The 21746-nt window shown below is 43.1% G+C and overlaps 1 protein-coding gene across 2 annotated transcripts in view; it reads left to right on the top strand.

Annotated features, from left to right (window-relative positions):
• Nucleotides 1-21746, top strand: part of abtb2b (ankyrin repeat and BTB (POZ) domain containing 2b) — a 173293-nt gene that overhangs the window by 96324 nt on the left and 55223 nt on the right. The window contains exons 1-2 of one of the 2 annotated variants that reach the window (XM_014123880.2): nucleotides 12308-12606; nucleotides 21358-21568. In XM_014123880.2, coding sequence (XP_013979355.2) covers nucleotides 12564-12606; nucleotides 21358-21568 — 254 coding nt within the window. In that variant the 5' untranslated portion in view covers nucleotides 12308-12563. Of the gene's footprint in view, nucleotides 1-12307; nucleotides 12607-21357; nucleotides 21569-21746 lie in introns of those variants that run through there. The other variant, XM_014123879.2, reaches the window with a different exon arrangement.

The raw sequence follows: 21746 nt of genomic DNA on the forward strand, positions 1-21746 counted from the left end.
TGACTTCTTGGTTGTGAATCTCTAACACGAAACCCAAACTGGCTACGCGCCATCATGCATAATGTATTTTGTCCCCCCACACCAAACGTGATCATGACACGCAGGTTAAAATGTCAAAACAAACTCTGAACCAATTACATGAATTTGGGGACAGGTCGAAAAGCATTAAACATGTATGGCAATTTGGCTAGCTAGCTTGCACTTGCTAGCTAATTTGTCCTATTTAGCTAGTTTGCTGTTGCTAGCTAATTTGTCCTTGGATATAAACATTGAGTTGTTATTTTACCTGAAATGCACAAGGTCCTCTACTCCGCCAATTAATCCACACATAAAACGGTCAACCGAATCGTTTCTAGTCATCTCTCCTCCTTCCAGGCTTTTTCTTCTCTTGACTTTTATATTGCGATTGGCAACTTTCATAAATTAGGTGCATTTCGCCACCGACCTCATTCATCTTTCAGTCACCCACGTGGGTATAACCAATGAGGAGATGGCACGTGGGTACCTGCTTCTATAAACCAAGGAGATGGGAGAGGCAGGACTTGCGGCGCGATCTGTGTCACAAATAGAACTGACTTCTATTTTAGCCCTTGGCAACGCAGACGCGCGCGAGCAGTGTGGGTGCAATAATTGAATAATATAGATTTCTAAATTTATTTTGTAACACTCGCGCACGCGAGCTGTGTAGTCAGCCTGTAAGTTGGATAAACACAGTTATTTGCTAACTCAATTTGATTTAATACATCAACTCAAAATCTACAACAAATTTAGTTGATTTAGCTAGATAAAACTCTCTCATTTTTATATATATATATATTAATTATACACCTTTTGTTACGTTACAGCCTTATTCTAAAATGCAATAAATCGTCCCCCCCCATCAATCTACACACAATACCCTATAATGACAAAGCAAAAACAGGTTTTTGTCCCGAAGCCACTCCTGCGTTGTCTTGGCTGTGTGCTTAGGGTCGTTGTCCTGTTGGAAGGTGAACCTTTGCCCCAGTCTGAGGTCCTGAGTGCTCTGGAGCAGGTTTTCTTCAAGGATCTTTCTGTGTTCTGCTCTGTTCATCTTTAGTTTGATACTGACTTGTCTCCCAGTCCCTGCTACTGAAAATAATCCCCACAACATGATGCTGCCTCCACCATGCTTCACCGTAGGGATGGTGCCAGGTTTTCTCCAGACATGACGCTTGGCATTCAGGCCAAAAGAGTTCAATCTTGGTTTCATCAGACCAGAGAATGTTGTTTTTTATGGTCTGAGAGTCCTTTAGATGACTTTTGGCAAACTTCAAGCAGGTTGTCATGTGCCTTTTACGGAGGTGTGGCTTCTGTCTGGCCACTCTTACATAAAGTCCTAATAGCTGGAGTGCTGTAGAGATGCTTGTCCTTCTGGAAAGTTCTCCCATCTCCACAGAGGAACTCTGGAGCTCTGTTAGAGTGACCATCAGATTCTTGGTCACCTCCCTGACCAAGGTCCTTCTCCCCCCGATTGCTCAGTTTGGCCATGCGGCCAGATCTAGGAAGAGTCTTGTTGGATCCAAACTTCTTCCATTTAAGAATTATCGAGGCCACTGTGTTCCTGGGGACCTGCAATGCTGCAGAAATGTTTTGGTACCCTTCCCCAGATCTGTGCCTCGACAGATCTGGGGAAGATCTGTGCCTTCTGTCTCGGAGCTCTACAGACAATTCCTTCGACCTCATGGCTTGGTTTTTGCTCTGACTTGCATTGTCAACTGTGGTACCTTATATAGACAGGTGTGCACCATTCCAAATCATGTCCAATCAATTGAATTTACCACGTGTGGACTCCAAGGATGATCAATGGAAACAGGATGCACCTGAGCTCAATTTCTAGTCTCATAGCAAAGGGTCTGAATACTTATGAAAATAAGGTATTTCTGTTTTCAATTTAAATTTCTAAAAACCTGTTTTCACTTCGTCATTATAGGGAATTGTGTGTAGATTGAGTTTATTTTTTATAATCCATTTTAGAATAAGGCTGTAACGTATTAAAATGTGGAAAAAGGAAAGGGGTCTGAATACTTTCAGAATTCACTGTATAGTGCACTACAGGCTCTGGTCAAAACTAGTGCACTACTTAGGGAATAAAGTGCGAATTTTGAACATCCCTTTTCTCATATAGCTGGTGTCGGCAGAAAACCAGCTGAATCTGTGGAACCAGTGTGAGCTGTGAGGTAAATCTAGAAGAACTGTTGAGTACTGTTGAGATATAAACTGAGGACATTGAGTTGTGATTTTTCCAGGCATTTGCAATTTCAAGGCGCTCTAGTCGTGAGGGAAGCCAGGAAATGTGATACAGTGTGTGAAGGGCTCTCTCTGTTGGCGGTAAACGTCACACACACATACTGTACTCTACTGTACCTGTGGAGGTTTGTTTAGAGTCAGGGCTGGCAGGGTTGAAAAGAGTCCATAGGGAGGGACGGGAATGGAAAGGTGTAAGAGAAGTAGATGGATAATGATGGAGGGGAGGGGGATACAAGGCTGAGGCATAAAGGTAGAAGATGGAGTAGGGCGTTTGTGTATAAAGGGAAGATTAGAGTGAGGGAGGGGTGGCAATGGAAAGGTAGAGGATGGGGGTGTGGAGAAAAGGAAGGACAGAGTGAGGGGGAAGTAATGGAAAGGTGGAGGGGTGAGGATTGAGAGTGTAGGGGGGCTGAGGGTGAGGGAGGGGTAGGTTTCCTCTTCGAAACTGACTGAACACTCTGCTGTTTGTCCCTACAAGACAAGGCTACGTTCATACACACACTGACGGTTAGTAAGGCATTTAGAAAAAAAATGATGCTCACACACAAGATAATATGGCGCTGTATCGTATGGTTACAGTCTTGCAGGCTCCGACCGTGAAAGGGGGAGGAGAGCGAGCGTACTGGTGAGACCAAGGTGAAGGGAAAACCGGCCACCACATCAGTCCATTTTACAGGCCAGTGTTCAGTCACCTAATAACAAGATCGATGACATTCGGTCACGTATTTGCCCACAAATAGACATTCGTAATTGCAATATCATCTGTTTCACTAAAACTTAGATCTCGGATGAGTCACACCCCATGGCTTTCACTCTCAACAAATTGTTCACGCACCGTGAGGAACAAGACCTTGGCTTCAGGGAAATCCAGAGGGGATGTGTTTGTTTCTACATCAACAACAGATGGGGTGCAGACTCTAGCGTAGTGACGGTCTCATCCTACTGTTCACCCGACGTGGAATACCTGATGGTCAAATGTCGACCCTTCTATCTCCCGAGAGAGTTTCCATCTGTTATAGTCAGTTTCTTATATCCAGCCTCAGGTCAACACATCACTGGCTCTCAATGATCTGTACGAATATCTGAACAAGCAGGAAACTGCACACCCAGAGGCTGTTCTGATTTGTATCTGGGGATTTTAACGCTGCGTCACTGAAACACGTGATGTCGAACTTTTACCAATAAGTCTCCCTCGCCACGAGAGGCGCTAAAGTTTTAGACCACTGTTACACGGCACACTAGCAAGCTTACAAGGCCCTCCTTCGGCAAATCAGATCGCGATACTGCTACTTCCTGTTTACAGTCAAAAGCTCAAGCAGGACGTACCCTTGATCTAGAATGGTCCGTTGAAGCAGAGGCTAGGTTACAAGACTGCTTTGCTAGCACGGACTGGAATATGTTCCGGGACTCCGCCGATGACATTGACTAGCCTATGACCTCCGCTACTGGCTTCATTGGGAAGTGCATTGACAATGTTGTCCCCACAGTGAAAGTTAGCTGCTTTCCCAACCAGAAACCCTGGATTAATATTGAGATACCTGTCAAGCTAAAGGACAGGGCCGAACCACATGAGGCTATTGTAGCTAACACTGAGTCTACAGTCGTGGCCAAAAGTTTTGAGAATGACACAAATATTTTCACAAAGTCTGCTGCCTCAGTTTGTATGATGGCAATTTGCATATACTCCAGAATGTTATGAGTGATCATATGAATTGCAATTCATTGCAAAGTCCCTCTTTGCCATGCAAATGAACTGAATCCCCCAAAAACATTTCCACTGCATTTCAGCCCTGCCACAAAAGGACCAGCTGACATCATGTCAGTGATTCTCTCGTTAACACAGGTGTGAGTGTTGACGAGGACAAGGCTGGAGATCACTCTGTCATGCTGAAAGAGTTCAAATAACAGACTGGAAGCTTCAAAAGGAGGGTGGTGCTTGGAATCATTGTTCTTCCTCTGTCAACCATGGTTACCTGCAAGGAAACACATGCCGTCATCATTGCTTTGCACAAAAATGGCTTCACAGGCAAGGATATTGCTGCCAGTAAGATTGCACCTAAATCAACTATTTATTGGATCATCAAGAACTTCAAGGAGAGCAGTTCAATTGTTGTGAAGAAGGATTCAGGGCGCCCAAGAAAGTCCAGCAAGCGCCAGGACCGTCTCCTAAAGTTGATTCAGCTGCGGGATTGGGGCACCACCAGTACAGAGCTTGCTCAGGAATGGCAGCAGGCAGGTGTGAGTACATCTGCACGCCGCACTGTGAGGTGAAGACTTTTGGTGGATGGCCTGGTGTCAAGAAGGGCAGCAAAGAAGCCACTTCTCTCCAGGAAAAACATCAGGGACAGACTGATATTCTGAAAAAGGGATTGGACTGCTGAGGACTGGGGTAAAGTAATTTTCTCTGCTGAATCAATCCCCTTTCCGATTGTTTGGGGCATCCGGAAAAAAGCTTGTCTGGAGAAGACAAGGTGAGCGCTACCATCAGTCCTGTGTCATGCCAACAGTAAAGCATCCTGAGACCATTCATGTGTGGGGTTGCTTCTCAGCCAAGGGAGTGGGCTCACTCACTATTTTGCCTAAGAACACAGCCATGAATAAAGAATGGTACCAACACGTCCTCCGAGAGCAACTTCTCCCAACCGTCCAGGAACAGCCAAGGGAGTGGGCTCACTCACTATTTTGCCTAAGAACACAGCCATGAATAAAGAATGGTACCAACACGTCCTCCGAGAGCAACTTCTCCCAACCGTCCAGGAACAGTTTGGTGACGAACAATGCCTTTTCCAGCATGATGGAGCACCTTGTCATAAGGCAAAAGTGATACCTAAGTGGCTCGGCGAAATAAAACATTGAGAACTTGTGGTCAATCCTCAAGAGGCGGGTGGACAAACAAAAACCCATAAATTCTGACAAACTCCAAGCATTGTTTATGCAAGAATGGGCTGGCATCAGTCAGGATGTGGCCCAGAAGTTAATTGACAGCATGCCAGGGCGGATTGCAGAGGTCTTGAAAAAGAAGGGTCAACACTGCAAATATTGTCTCTTTACATCAACTTCATGTAATTGTCAATATAAACCTTTGACACTTATGAAATGCTTGTAATCATACTTCAGTATTCCATAGTAACATCTGACAAAAATATCTAAAGACACTGATGCAGCAGACTTTGTGAAAATTAATATTCGTGTAATTCTCAAAACTTTAGGCCACGACTGTACAGTCGATGCCACGAGTGTGTACAAGAAGTTCCTCTACGAGCTCTGCAGAGCCACCAAACATGCAAAAAGACAATACAGGAATAAGGTGAAATCCTACTAACGCTTGTCGCAAGGACTACATTCTATTATTGATTATAAAGGAGGACCTAGCCGTGAGCTACCCAACGATTGCTCTCTACCAGACGATTTGATCTCGATGTCTGAGGCTGACTTGAGTAATGAATTTTAAAAAGGTTAACACTCATAAGGTCGTAAGGCCAGACGGTATTACAGGGCATGTCCACAGGGCATGTCCTGACCAGCTAGCAGGGGTCTTCACTGACATTTTCAACTTCTCCTTCTCCCAGTCTGTAATCCCCACGTTTCAAGCTGACTACCATCATTCCTGTTCCCAAGAACTCTAAGGCAATCTGCCACTAAAACTACTGCCCTGTGGCACTAACATCTGTAATCATGAAGTGCTTAGAAAAGCTGATCATGGCAGACATCAACTACATCATCCCAGACACCCTGGACAAAGGCATTTGCATACCGCCCCAACAGATCCACAGAAAACGCGATCTCAATTGCTGGAATACTCATGTGAGAATGCTTTTCGTCGACTACAGCTCAGCATTCAACACCGTAGTGCTCTCCAAGCTCGTCACCAAGCTCAGGACCCTGGGACTGAACACCTCCCTTGGACTTCCTGACGGGCTGACCCAAGATGTTGAGGGTAGGCAACAACACCTCTGCCACACTGACCCTCAACACAGGGACCCACCCAGGGGTGTGTGCTTAGCCTCCTCCTGTGCTCCCTGTTTACCTACGACTGCCTGGCCACACACGACTCCAACTCCATCAAGTTTGCTGACGACATAATGGTGGCTGGACTGATCACTAATGGCAATGAGACGGCCTACAGGGAGGAGGTCAGAGATCTGGCAGCGTGGTGTCAGGACAACAATCTCTCCCTCAACATCAGCAAGACCAAGGAGGAGCTTGTGGACTACAGGAAATGTGGAGAGGGTCAAGAGCTTCAAGGTCCTCAGCATCCACACCACTGAGGACTTAACATGGTCATCTCACACAAGCATAGTCGTAAAGAAGGCACGACAGCACTTCTTCCCCCTAAGGAGACTGAAGAGATTTGGCATGGCACCTCAGATCCTCAGGAACTTTTTACAGGTGGACCATCAAAAGCATCCTGACTGGTTGTATCACCACCTGGTAGGGCAACTGCTCTGCCCACAACCGCAAGGTGGTGCTGATGGCCCAGCGCATCACTGGGTGCGAGTTCTCCGCCATGAACTGTTCTCTCTGCTCCCATCTGGCAGGCGGTACCTGAGCATCGGGATGTGGACCAGCGCTCCGAAAGAGTGTCTTTCCCCAGGCTATAAGACTGTTGAATAGCATAAAACTGTTGAATAGCTAACGATCCCTGCCCTCCCTCTCTCCCACAGACTATCTGCACTGACTACCTGCACGGACTCAGGTCTCTACCACTCAGCCACACACACCTAAACTGACACTCTTCACATTCACGCATACACACATACCCACATACACACACCCCTCAATCACTCTAGTACCACTGCCTAGGATGGCAAGGCTACCGGTAATTTACCAAAGTTACCAGAATCTTCAGTAATTTGGGTAATTAACATAACGTCTATGGCAATCTATTGTAACTTGGGGAATTTATACTTCAATAAATGTATTCATATACAGTGGGGGGAAAAAGTATTTGATCCCCTGCTGATTTTGTATGTTTGCCCACTGACAAAGAAATGATCTATAAATGGTCTATCATTTTAATGTTAGGTTTATTTGAACAGTGAGAGACAGAATAACAACAAAAATATCCAGAAAAACGCATGTCAAAAATGTTATAAATTGATTTGCATTTTAATGAGGAAAATACGTATTTGATCCCCTCAATCAGAAAGATTTCTGGCTCCCAGGTGTCTTTTATACAGGTATGAGCTGAGATTAGGAGCACACTCTTAAAGGGAGTGCTCCTAACCGCAGCTTGTTACCTGTATAAAAGACACCTGTCCACAGAAGCAATCAATCAATCAGATTCCAAACTCTCCACCATGGCCAAGACCAAAGAGCTCTCCAAGGATGTCAGGGACAAGATTGTAGACCTACACAAGGCTGGAATGGGATACAAGACCATCGCCAAGCAGCTTGGTGAGAAGGTGACAACATTTGGTGCGATTATTCGCAAATGGAAGAAACACAAAAGAACTGTCAATATCCCTCAGCCTGGGGCTCCATGCAAGATCTCACCTCGTGGAGTTGCAATGATCATGAGAATGGTGAGGAATCAGCCCAGAACTACACGGGAGGATCTTTTCAATGATATCAAGGCAGCTGGGACCATAGTCACCAAGAAAACAATTGGTAACACACTACACCGTGAAGGACTGAAATCCTGCAGCGCCCGCAAGGTCCCCCTGCTCAAGAATACATATACATGCCCGTCTGAAGTTTGCCAATGAACATCTGAATGACTCAGAGGACAACTGGTGAAAGTGTTGTGGTCAGATGAGACCACAATGGAGCTCTTTGGCATCAACTCAACTCGCCGTGTTTGGAGGAGGAGGAATGCTGCCTATGACCCCAAGAACACCATCTCCACCGTCAAACATGGAGGTGGAAACATTATGCTTTGGGGGTGTTTTTCTGCTAAGGGGACAGGACAACTTCACCGCATCATTTGACGGGGCCATGTACTGTCAAATCTTGGGTGAGAACCTCCTTCCCTCAGCCAGGGCATCGAAAATGGGTCGTGGATGAGTATTCCAGCATGACAATGACCGAAAACACACAGCCAAGGCAACAAAGGAGTGGCTCAAGAAGAAGCACATTAAGGTCCTGGAGTGGCCTAGCCAGTCTCCAGACCTTAATCCCATAGAAAATCTGTGGAGGGAGCTGAAGGTTCGAGTTGCCAAAAGTCAGCCTCGAAACCTTAATGACTTGGAGAAGATCTGCAAAGATGAGTGGGACAAAATCCCTCCTGAGATGTGTGCAAACCTGGTGGCCAACTACAAGAAACGTCTGACCTCTGTGATTGCCAACAAGGGTTTTGCTACCAAGTACTAAGTCATGTTTTGCAGAGGGGTCAAATACTTATTTCCCTCATTAGAATGCAAATCAATTTATAACATTTTTGACATGCGCTTTTCTGGATTTTTGTTCTTGTTATTCTGTCTCTCACTATTCATATAAACCTACCACTAAAATTATAGACTGATCATTTCTTTGTAAGTGGGCAAACGTACAAAATCAGCAGGGGATCAAATACTTTTTTCCCCCACTGTACAGTATAGTGTTCATTTATTATATCTGTGTCCATATTGTCCCTGAGTTTCTAGTAGATAGACCATATGGTTCAAGAGAAAATAGCCTATTTAATGAAAAAAGCAATCAACAATGGAATTATCTCTGCAACTCTTCCAACTATTTCATGCTGAAATTGTCATATTAAACACCAATGGTATTCACTAAGTTGATGGTTGATATTTAGGATAATGTTTTACAGTTTTGTCATTATTATTATTACATATTTTTTTTCTTACATTTTTCAAATATTTTACATTTGATAAAGGCACACAGAGGGCCAGAGATTATTGCAGACACCTGTGATAATCTGAAGTACCTGAAAGGGCCACTTGATGTCGTGTGATAGATTACATAAAGTCCTTGAAATATACCAAAATCATGGTAGTTTACTGGTAAACTTCAAAAGTTAAAATTCATATAACTTCCCTTTGCAACCCTACCTCTGCACATTGTAGTAATGGTACTGGCACTGCACTGAACTGTATATACTATAAGACCTGTAACTGCATTCTCGTGTTTCTTTTCTTTTTTTCTTCTCTCGCAGTTGACATTTGTTTTATTTCATATCTGTATTACTTCCTTTATTGTGCATTTTTGGGAAAGAGCTCACAAGTTAAGCATGTCACTGTACTATATCCTGTGCATGTGACAATACAACTTGAAACTCACACATACACACACACACACACACACACACACACACACTCTGGCCAGTAGTCGGGTGTTTAAGAAAAACACACACACTCTTTCCCTCTCTGAGTGCACTCTTTGTGTAATGTGTCTCCTGTGCAATGGCGCTGGTCTGAGCTCTCGGCTGGCACTCTCCAGACCTCCACACACATGGGGTTGGCACGCCTAGCCTTACCCAGGAGACAGGGCAGACACTGGGGCATCTGTATGGAAGCAGCCAGTCCTGCTGGAGCCCTGGGCTGGACTGAACTGGACTTAGCTGACCGAGCAGGTGCACACACAAACTAAACATGGGGCCTTGTGGAGGGCAGAGTTTCTTTTTTCTCAACCAGTGAGAAATAAAATTAAAAAGCTGGTGGATAGAGGAAATAGTTGGTTTTTATATTGTATTTATTTGCGTATACCAGTATACTAGTACAATGGCCAACATAAGTTAAAGCGTGATCCTAAGGTTACTACAAGCTTCACTCAGTTGATCTATGTGTGTGTGAGCATGTGGGTGGAGTGGGATTTTTTTTGAGTAGTGGACACCTTTTGATAACATGGTAAAGCAAAAAAGAAATGTGTGTCTTTCAATTTTGTCAAAGCAAGGAAGAGTCCCTTTGCTAGTAGTAGCTAGCTGGCAGTCTGGCTAAAAATCTAGCACGATACCTAGCCTTTTTAGCTTCCCATGTGAAATTTCAGATTTATACTGCCGGTGTAACCTAAAACATTATCCCAGTTTGATATGCTGCTTGTGTATTCATTCCCATATCAGCTAAAAATAGAATGTCATCTTGTTTTGGTCATGGAGAAAAAAACACATGGCTAGCTAGCTGGCTACAGCAGGTTCTACCATTTCACAATAGCCTGTAATCACTAGTTATTACTTCTAAACAAAATACATTTTGGGGTGGATTCTGCAACACTCCTAAGCTTGTGTCTGCATAGAGCTTGTAGTAAGTTTAACATGACAGAAGCAGAGGGTGAGAGTAGTAGTAGCAAATAATCCCACTAAATCTTCTAGAATGTTCTTTTAAGGCACTGAGTAAACAAACAGAAGTAATTGTTGGAGCCAGAATCCCAGCTGTAAACCAGCGGCAACCCAAAGGGATTTAGCTGCGGCCCTCCACTGGTTCTCCAATCCACCATTTGGTAAACACTGGTGTTAGAATTAGAGAATGGCTTTCTTAGTGGAACATTGCATGCTTGAAACAGGCTAACTCTAATGGGATAGTAAGATAAGAGACAATGGGATATATTTTCATACTACAGAAATGACCATAAACCTCAATATAATCTGGCAGAGTGATTTAATTACAAACTTTTATTCAACAATGTACAATATAAAGAGGCAATTTTTTATTGTTTTACTTATTTTTAAACATCGTTTACTAAACTTTAGTCAGCTAAAAGCCTCCTTATCATGCACATTATTGAAGAGAAGTTTCAAATTATCACACTGCCAGGTTATAATGACGTTTACGATATTTTTGGGACATTGCACAATGCTTTTGCACTACATGTAAAGCATAGGATCACAGAGATTTAGGCTATGCGTGTCTTTTAATTGAAAATTCACATCAACAAATACCTTATGTTATTATTTTCTTACCATCATATCTAGTACAGCCACAACATTGTGAACTAGTATCCTTGTAGCGGTACAACATAAGATTCTAACACCCTATGCTGCTTTACCCTACTGTTACTGGGTGGGTTGGGTTGTTGACATGTTTTGAACAGAAACAGCCTCATTGGCTCCCACGTTCTGAGGCAGGAATCCATCCAATATTACATGGAATCCAATAATGCTGTATTTCATATCCTCAAGACCTGTAAAGCTAAGCCCTGAAGCCCCAGGGGATATATCAGGGCTGGGAAGCCAGGGAGAGGCTCTCCGTCCTGGGGTAGAATTCCTCTGAGCCCCCATGGAGGGGACCGGTTGGTGGGAACACAATTGAGCCCTTCAGCTAGGCTCTGGCTTTTTTTGGAGGTCTTGCCTCCCTATGGTACCCCTTCACCAGCCCCCCTCTCCTCCTACCCCCAGTCCTGGCCTCCAGGCATTCTCCCACTCAATGGTGATCAGGTTAGAGATTAACCTATAAGGGTAATTATGTAAAATGTGTGCTACATGATCCAAAACATGACCCTGCCTCTCACCCCCCATGCCTCTCTCCCCTTCCCTTTCCCCCTCACGGTGCCTGGCCTACTGAGGGGTGAGTTTCACCAGTCCCCTCTTCTCTTAGACACCCCCCTCCATAGTCACGCACTAGGATGCTTTCTCGTTCCCCTACGGGGGGGTTGGTGGTCCCGTGTGGCTCAGTTGGTAGAGCATGGTGTTTGTAACGCCAGGGTTCGATTCCCACGGGGGACCAGTACGGGGGGGAAAAAAACTATAATAAAACATTTTATGAAATGTATGCATTCACTACTGTAAATCGCGCGGGATAAGAGCGTCTGCTAAATGACTAAAATGTAAATGTAAGTGGGTTATCTGTGTGTGTGCGTGCGTCCGTGTGTGTGTGGGTTATTATGTGTGTGTTTTGTGTATGCCTGTCAGTGGATGCTCCTCAGAGGAGGAACGGGATGACTATCCTCCTCTGAATACAATTTTTCCTTTTTACATAAAACTATACTAAATATATTTAATGTCACCAAATAATTGATTAAAACACACTGTTTTGCAATGAAGGTCTACATTAGCCTCAACAGCACTCTAGGGTAGCACTATGGTGTTAGCCGGAGGACACATTAACCTATCAGAGCTTTTCAGTATGAACTGACATGTTGTTGACCCAATCAAAGTATCAGAGAATGAATCTAGTACTGAAAGCATAAGCTACAGCTAGCTAGCACTGCAGTGCATAACATGTGGTGAGTAGTTGACTCAGACAGAGAAAGACAATAGTTGAACAGTTTTAAACAAATACATTTCTTCAAAACTGAAGGAGAAGAGAGAGACAGAGCTAACTATATTTGGTTGTATTTTTTTACTTTCACTTACCTAGCTAGCTGATGCAGCTAACAAATTTAGCCTACTCAAACACCCGGCTCAAACAGAGAGGGATGCTATGTTAGCTGGCTATGGCTATCCAACACTGGAACTCTTCCAAGGTAAACTTTTGTTTTTTAAATGTATTGCCACTGGGGCCCGCCGATGTAACTGCTTGCTGTACACTGTACTGCGTGATTGTAGTGGGTGCTTGCTGTACACTGTACTGCGTGATTGTAGCGGGTTTATTAACACGTTAGTTCTAGTAGCTAGCTATGTTGACTATGATGTTAGGTGGCAACGATGAAGGCTGTGGTTAGAGTTTATGGTATGAAGGTTTTCCCCTGGTCAGAGACAGCTGTTGTATGGTGCACTGAAGTTCACAAGCGAAGGAAAAATGTGAGAGGAGGAGAACGTGTAGATTCGAGAAGGAATTATACAACAAGCAAATAATCATGTTGATTGTATGTGGCTGCGATAAAAGTGAACTGTGTTTGCTGTGATCAGGGGTGTATTCATTCTGCCGATTCTTAAACGAAGGCAAACGGAACGAAACAGGGATTATCATACCTGAATTTGTCCAAAAAAAAAACGTGTTTGCAACTGTTGAACTAATGATTATGCCTTAGATCAGCTAGATGCAGGCAAGAGTGTACAAGATGGTATTGAATGGGTCACTGTGTGGATTACATTTTTTTTTTTTTTTTTTTTTATCTCGACCTGTTGTAGCAACCTCATGATGGGTATAGGGGAAATTTTTGTATCATGTAGTTGACTAAACCTATCAATGTTACATTGAACTGGGTGAATGGAAAATTAATTATAGCTCATCTTTAATGGCACCGACTGCCGCTGATACATGTGTATCCCTGTGTATGTGTGTGTGTCTGTGAGTTTCATAGTGTACAGACATAGGGAAAAGTCATCAGCTACTGAATGAACAGTCTCCATGTGGCGGTTTAGGCCTAGTCAGCTCCGAACGTGGGCGATCAAATACCTTTTACAGATACTACTTCCATATGCACAGTGGTTCCTCAATTAAAAGTTTTGAGATTATGCTGCAGGATTTAGAGGTAATTTGTGGTTTAGTCCGTTACCCTGCGTCACTACTTCATTGCTCCAGACCACCGCAAGGGGGAATTACAGCGCTGATTATGCTTTTGGGTCCCAAGGCGCTAATGTGTCTCTACCTGAATGAATGCTGTCAATGAATAGGCAATATAAACCAAACTGATAATTGTGCACAACTTCAAAACTTGAGTTAACTGAATGATGAGGATGAAAAAGAAGTGATTGAATTTAGAAAAATAGTGTAAGAATTGCTCTTCCTCTGTCCCGCGTGGACACACAAAAAAGAAAAAAGAAAAGGTTTCACATATTTCAAGACCTGAGCTATTTAATGTAGGTCAAATCATATTAAATTGTATTTGTCATGTGCGCCGAATACAACAGGTTACCGTGAAAGGTAGTATATAGGTCCTGGATGGGAGGAAGCTTGGCCCCAATGATGTACTGGGCCATACGCACTACCCTTTGTAGCGCCTTACGGTCAGATGCCAAGCAGTTGCCATACCAGGCGGTGATGCAACCAGTCAGGATGCTGTCGATGGTGCAGCTGTAGAACTTTTTGAGGATCTGAGGACATATGCCAAATCTTTTCAGTCTCCTGAGTGGGAAAAGGTGTTGTCGTGCCCTCATCACTACTGTCTTGGTGTGTTTAGACCATTATCATTTGTTGGTGATGTGGACACCAAGGAACATGAAACTTTCGACCCGCTCCACTAGATCCCTGCCAATGTTAATGGGGGCCTGTTCGGCTCACCTTTTTCTGTAGTCCACGATCAGCTCCTTTGTCTTGTTCACATTGGTTGTTGTCCTGGAACCACACCACACTCATCGTTGTCGGTGATCAGGCCAACCTTTGTGGTGTTGTCAACAAATGTAATGATGGTGTTTGAGTCGTGCTTGGCTACGCAGTCGTGGGTGGAAAGGGAGTACAGGAGGGGACTAAGCACACACACCTGAGGGTCCCAGTGTTGAGGATCAGTGTGGCAGATGTGTTGTTCCCTACCCTTACCACCTGAGGGCAGCCCGTCAGGAAGTCCAAGATCCAGTGGCAGAGGGAGGTGTTTAGTCCCAGGGTCCGTAGCTTTGTGATGAGCTTTTTGGGCACTATGGTGTTGAACACTAAGCTGTAGTCAATGAACAGCATTCTCACATGTTCCTTTTGTCCAGGTGGGAAAGGGCAGTGTGGAGTGCGATTGAGATTGCGTCATCTGTGGATCTGTTGGGGCGGTATGTGAATTGGAGAGGATCTAGGGTTTCCGGGATGATGGTGTTGATGTGAGTCATGACCAGCCTTTCAAAGCTCTTCATGGCTACCGACGTGAGTGCTACGGGACGGCAGTCATTCACTTTCTTGGGCACAGAGACTATGGCGTTCTGCTTGAAACGTTGGTATTACAGACTCGGACAGGGAGAGATGGAATATGTCAGTGAAGACACTTGCCAGTTGGTCTGCGCATGCTCTTAGTACACGTCCTGGTAAACCATCTGGCCACGTGGCCTTGTGAATGTTGACCTGTTTAAATGTCTTGCTCACATCGGCTATGGGGAGTGTGATCACACAGTTGCCTGGAACAGTTGGTGCTCTCATGTATGCTTCAGTGTTGCCTCGAAGCGAGCATAAAAGGCTCGTCTGGTAGGCTTGCGTCACTGGGCAGCTCTCAGCTGGGTTTCCCTTTGTAGTCCGTAATAGTTTGCAAACCATGCCATTTCCGCCGAACGTCAAAGTTGGTGTAGTAGGATTCAATCTTAGTCCTGTATTGATGCTTTCCCTGTTTTATGGTTTGTCTGAGGGCATAGCGGGATTTCTTATAAGTGTCCGGATTAGTGTCCCGCTGCTTGAACCATTTACTTGTGGAATGTTACCGAATAACAATGCTGCAGGTAAATGGTTTAGCAGTCTTTGGAATGGGCTATCAGCAGGACAATAGACTCGAGTTTAGGGACTTTAAAATATTAATGAGGATTTGCGAGGCATGTCACTTCCCTCATCTCTTTGCATAGCCCACCATATGCACTGTTTTCTAACCACATCTGGATAGATCTGTAACAAATTACTATGGGAATACATGTCCCTGAATGATAGAACTATTGGAATAAAGTAGGCTAATGGAATTTAAGTAAAGATATATTGTTTCTTACTGAAACACCCAAAGTCATCCAATTGTTATAATAGGATTTTTAGCAATAGACTACCACACCTGGTAAATTATTTCAGCACCATTTTGCACTGCTTTGAGAGAAGCTTGGGGACTGGTCTTTTATTTTAGCTGAATCTCTGTTTGGATACCGGTTAGCCTACAATTAGGCTGTGGAAATGTTATGATTATTTTGCTCTTCAGTCGCTTGGTAGTCTTAGGCCTACTCCTGACCAGGCACGTTGTACAGTGCCATATTTTCCTAAAGAAAACCCTCAGGCCTACATAGGCTAATGTAAAATGCATTTTCGTTGTCACATGAGCCGAATATGCATTTTCGTTGTCACATGAGCCGAATACACAGGTGTTGACCTTAACTTGAAATGCTTACTTACAAGCCCTTAACCAACAGTGTAGTTCAAGAAAGAGTTAAGATGCATTATATGCATTAGTGAATTCAATCGCTTTAGCCGACATGTTGTGGTTTATTTATTGTTTAATTATTCAAGGCTCCCATTTGTTATTTCATTTTATATTTAAAATGCTTGACTGTATTTAAAGACATGAATGACTTGTATGTTGTTTGATGACATTGTCGTGTCTTTGGCTATGCCGGATTAAGTGATATGACATGCTATCCTATAAAATTATTTCTCTGTAATTAATATCACCTGATTCGCTAATCATGTAAATGTAATTAACTAGAAAGTCGGGACACCACGTAAGAGTGTTTATAGAGCCGTTATCTTCTGAATAAACTCTTAAAAACGTAGTAATATTTCACATCGATAGCGTCAATATTAATCATCTTATTTTCAGTCTCATAATGAAAGTTGTAAATTCTTGGTTATCTTCACGGACCCTGGCTAACAAGTTGAATCAGCAATACAAAATTGGGTTTAATTATTTATTTACTAAATACCTAACTAATCACACCGAATTACATATACACAGAATACAAATTATGTCACACAGAAAACCCCCCCTGATGGACGGAGCCGACATGGCGGCTTGTTACACAAAGAAAGGGGGTTGGGCTTGAATGAAAGAGCGGGAAGACTTTTTTCTTTTGAGGAACAAAAGAAACAGCAGGTATGCTATCGTAAATACATTATCGTATGCATTCTAAATTACCGCCCATTTGGAAAAGGAAAATGCAATAAATATGTACTCTGATCTGCGCTTCGGTAGGTTGGTCGTAGATGCTGGCCGGGTTGGCCAACAGCGATCTTCCTGTCCTTGGAAGAATGTCAATGGTGATAAAATGGATACGTTGTAGTATCTTCGTCGTGTGTTAGACTGGATCCGTCGTCCGTCCTTTCCTAGCCTACGTTCTACAGCGGCCGCTGCTAACTCAACGGCTAGGAAGTATCACTTCTGTAGTGAATAAGTTCAAAGTTCATACCATTCACAACCAACGCTCACGCCGAGGTTGGCTTAGTTCTGTACTTGACATGTATGTCCTTTTAACGCAGAGGCTGCAGACCTCACGTAGTGGAACTCTGGTTACATTGTGTCATTGTCTTATATAGTGGCGAGGGGAGAAGGGTGTGTTTCATCATTTATAACCCCTGTCTCTTCACAGGGGCGGGCCACTGATTAAGCAGGGCACTTTCCTTATGAAAACCCAATTCTCTCATTTGGAAGCTAAAATTACATTTAATCTCCTAACAAACAATCTCAATATCAAACATTTAAATTGCACAACAATTCCATGTGAATTTGATAACTAGAATATGTAGACTTTCCCAGGTACAGTTTATGTCGTCCTGTCATAATGTCTCATATGACAACCGAACTGACATCCATACTCTAAGTTCCAACGCATATTTCCAACTGGTTCTATTACCAAAATATGGTTCCTTTTCCCCATTTGTTTGATGTTCCCAGACTCTCTATATTTAACAAAGGCTATTCAACAGTTCTTCAGTAGGGTCAGAGAGAGAGGGGAAGGGAGAAAGGTATTTATGGGGGGTCATAAACCTTACCCACAGGCCAATGTCATGACAACATGTACAAATGAATGAATTATTGATTGATATACTGTATATTGAAGTAGGCCTTCATGACAATAAGTAAGTTACACTAAAACGGCTACAGTAAATAGGACTCTTAGGCCAACAGCTCCATGTCATTTCAATAACTTCATTTCAATAAGAACCTTGAACTCACATGTCCCTGAATTTACCGAAATATGTGTATTTTAGCAGTAGGCCTACATTAAGATAAATATCATAAAAGACAAAAACGTACTGAGCATTAAATACTATGACATCATGCACTGTAACATGCTGTACCCACCTGTAACCCACCTAAATCCATATTAATAAAGTTTAAAAAAACAATGTCTCTCTAGCCAACACTCTCAAGATGGAATCAAAGGAATAGTTGGAATTTGGAACCCACCAGTGAGACCTGACTCCTCACCTACCAGTTGTTGGTTGAATTATCTCAATAACCATGAAGCAGCCCGGTGGCTACATTGACCCTGACCCTGGTGATTGGTGTAGCCTCACTGCACTTAGTACTCCCATTCCCTGACTATCACGCTGACCCAAACCAAACTGTGCTGGCTCAGATATTTTATTTTCACTTTGTCCTATTCAGCATAGTTCCAGCAACTATATGATGGATGTGTGTAAACAGGCCAACTCAGTACAGCTTAGTTTGGCACCACTCAGTTCAGCTCAGTAGTGTGAAAAGCCCTCCAGTCATTGTCTGACTAGTCCATTAAGTGCAAACGTCATTAGTGATTAATGATTGTTTAGACTGGGTTGGTCTGGCTGTGCTTACTGGTAATGGCACTACTAATCGGTTAAGAAAAGAAAATAATGTAATGGGTTAAGGAAAGAAAGGGGAAAATCCTTTGCTGGATGATGTAGCCTAGAGGGCCAATGCTGAGTATTGCTGTAGTGGTAGATGGTTCACCCAACACTGTACGGTGTGTTTGTTTGTTTTATGTACGTGTGTGTGTTTTATGAACATGTGTGTGTGTGTGGACCTTTAGCTGACCTTTAGCTGTTTAGCTGTGTGGACCTTTAGCTGCTCACACACATCAACCTATAGGTACAGTTGAAGTCGGAAGTTTACATACACTTAGGTTGGAGTCATTAACTCGTTTTTCAACCACTCCACAAATTTCTTGTTAACAAACTCTAGTTTTGGCAAGTTGGTTAGGACATATACTTTGTGCATGACACAAGTCATTTTTCCAACAATTGTTTACAGACAGCTTATTTCACTTATAATTCACTGTATCACAATTCCAGTGGGTCAGAAGTTTACATACACTGAGTTGACTGTGCCTTTAAACAGCTTGGAAAATAACAGAAACTACGTCATGGCTTTAGATAGTCTAATTGACATAATTTGAGTCAATTGGAGGTGTACCTGTGGATGTATTTCAAGGCTAACCTTCAAACTCAGTGCCTCTTTGCTTGACATCATGGGAAAATCAAAAGAAATCAGCCCAAAAATTGTAGACCTCCACAAGTCTGGTTCATCCTTGGGAGCAATTTCCAAATGCATGGAAGTACCATGTTCATCTGTACAAGCAATGGTACGCAAGTATAAACACCATGGGACCATGCAGCCGTCATACCGCTCAGGAAGGAAACACTTTCTGTCTCCTAGAGATGAACGTACTTTGGCGCGAAAAGTGCAAATCAATCCCAGAACAGCAGCAAAGGACCTTGTGAAGATGCTGGAGGAAACGGGTACAAAAGTATCTATATCCACAGTAAAACGAGTCCTATATCGACATAATTTGTTTATGTTAGGTCCTAATCTGGCTATGCCAAATGGCTGTGGGCTACACTAGTTCCTTTAGCAGACAAGATGTGCTTAGAATTCCGTGGCATTATTGTAGAATATTTTATAGTATTACGAATACAATTGAACAAAGCTGAATAAAATATAAATATTTTCTCCAAACAATTTAAGGAAGTGCGCATATGCGGCTGTGTTGAACAGTTAACAGAGAAATAGGTACTCCTATATTCTTAATTTAGAGTTATTAATGTAACTGTAGTTGTTCTACAAACGTTGGGCTGTATGTTTTTGATTTTTAATACATTGTAAGGCTGCATGATACGACTCTAATGATGATTTGAAAAACGTTGCTTGAAAGGCATGAGCTCTGCATAGTTTTTTTTTGTGCAGGCTGTACACACTTCATTAGTCTCTCATTCACAATTTGACTTGCACTTGATGGTTCCAAACTTCTTCCATTTACGATGATGGAGGCCACTGTGTTCTTGGGGACCTTCAATGCTGCAGAAATGTTTTGGTACACTTCCCGAGATCTGTCCCCGACACAATCCTGCGTCGGAGTTCTACGGACAATCCCTTCGACCTCATGGCTTGGTTTTTGCTCTGACATGCACAGTCAACTGTGGGAACTTATATAGACAGGTGTGTGCCTTTCCAATCATGTCAAATCAATTGAATCTACCACAGGTGGACTCCAATCAAGTTGTAGAAACATCTCAAGGATGATCAATGGAAACAGGATACAGTTGAGCTCAATTTCGAGTCTCATAGCAAAGGGTCTGAATACTTATGTAAATAAGGTATTTCTACTTTTTACTTTTAATACGTTTACAAAAATGTATAAACATTTTTTTCTTTCTCATTATGTGGTATTGTGTGTATTTTGATGAGGAAAAAACAATTTAATACATTTTAGACTAAGGCAGTAACATTACAAAATGTGGGAAAAGTCAAGGGATCTGAATACTTTCCAAATGCACTGTATAATTTCACCGAATAGCTAATATTGTCACCCATCACACTATTCTTGATTTAATCTTGTCTTTACATATACTAAATAATATATGTGAGAAATTTGTTTTGATTTAGAATGGACCGTTATTATGCACCTGTCTCAAGACAGGGGCAGTGGGAAAAAATTATTGAATCGCGAATGCAGGATGCTTTTCCCGTTGTTCATTTTTTAAAAACATTTTTTATTTAACCTTTATTTAACTAGGCATTTCAGTTAAGAAAAAAAATCTTATTTTACAATGACGGCTTACCCCCCCCAGCCAAACTCTTCCCAATTGTGCACCGCCCTATGGGACTCCTGATCACGGCCGGGTGTGATACAGCCAGGGATCGAACCAGGGTCTGTTGTGATGCCTCTAGCACTCAGATGCAGTGCCATAGACTGCTGCGCCACTATTTTCATGTCAACCAGGTATGCTATACTTCTGTTGGAAAGATAAACAATGTGCTTAATATTAGGAAAGTTGAGAAATAAATATAGTAGGCCTAGTCTATAGAAAGCTGATGGGATCCTCCTCTTTTTAGTAGAGGCCGTCGCTCTGTTTCCTTGTGCAATTGCATAACCTATAGAAATGTTGCGCAACATGAGCTTATGGGCTCTCATGAAGTGTTCGATTAGATTTTCGATTACATATGCATTGATGTCATAGTAATTAGAGGGACAATAGATTACTGAATACCAGGCAGTTAGTAAGTTTGGTAGGCTGCTAATGACCATCAGCAGCATCAGAGCTTGGAGAAGCCTAATTACCTTGACTAAACTTTCACATGGAATTTGACTGCCTTCATGACTCGTGTCCGCTGGTGTGGCGGTAATACGGACACCGCAACATCCCTAATCTCACCTTCACCCTCACCATCTCCCTCCCTGTGTCTCTTTCCTAGGTGACCTGGTGTCTAGAGCCATGCACCACATGCAGCGTTTGAGCTCCGTACGCCCGGGGCTCAGCCCGGCCCACCACACCCGGCCCCAACAGATTGTCTCCTGGTTGCCCGACGCCCTACACACCCTCTACTACTTCCTCCGCTGCCCACAGATGGAGTCCATGGAAAACCCCAACCTAGACCCACCCAGGATGGCCCTCAGCAAGGAGAGGTAGGGGTTAGAATATGGAGAATGGATGTTTATACACACACACGCACACACAGAGACACACAGTTCATACGCACGCTCTCTCTTTCTCTCTCTCAGATAACACTATCAAAATGTTAGATCTGTTTTGAAATGTCCCTATCTACAGTTGAAGTCGGAAGTTTACATACACTTAGGTTGG

The sequence above is a fragment of the Salmo salar genome, chromosome ssa10 (genome assembly GCF_905237065.1).
Source record: "Salmo salar chromosome ssa10, Ssal_v3.1, whole genome shotgun sequence".
Taxonomy (NCBI): Eukaryota; Metazoa; Chordata; class Actinopteri; order Salmoniformes; family Salmonidae; genus Salmo; species Salmo salar.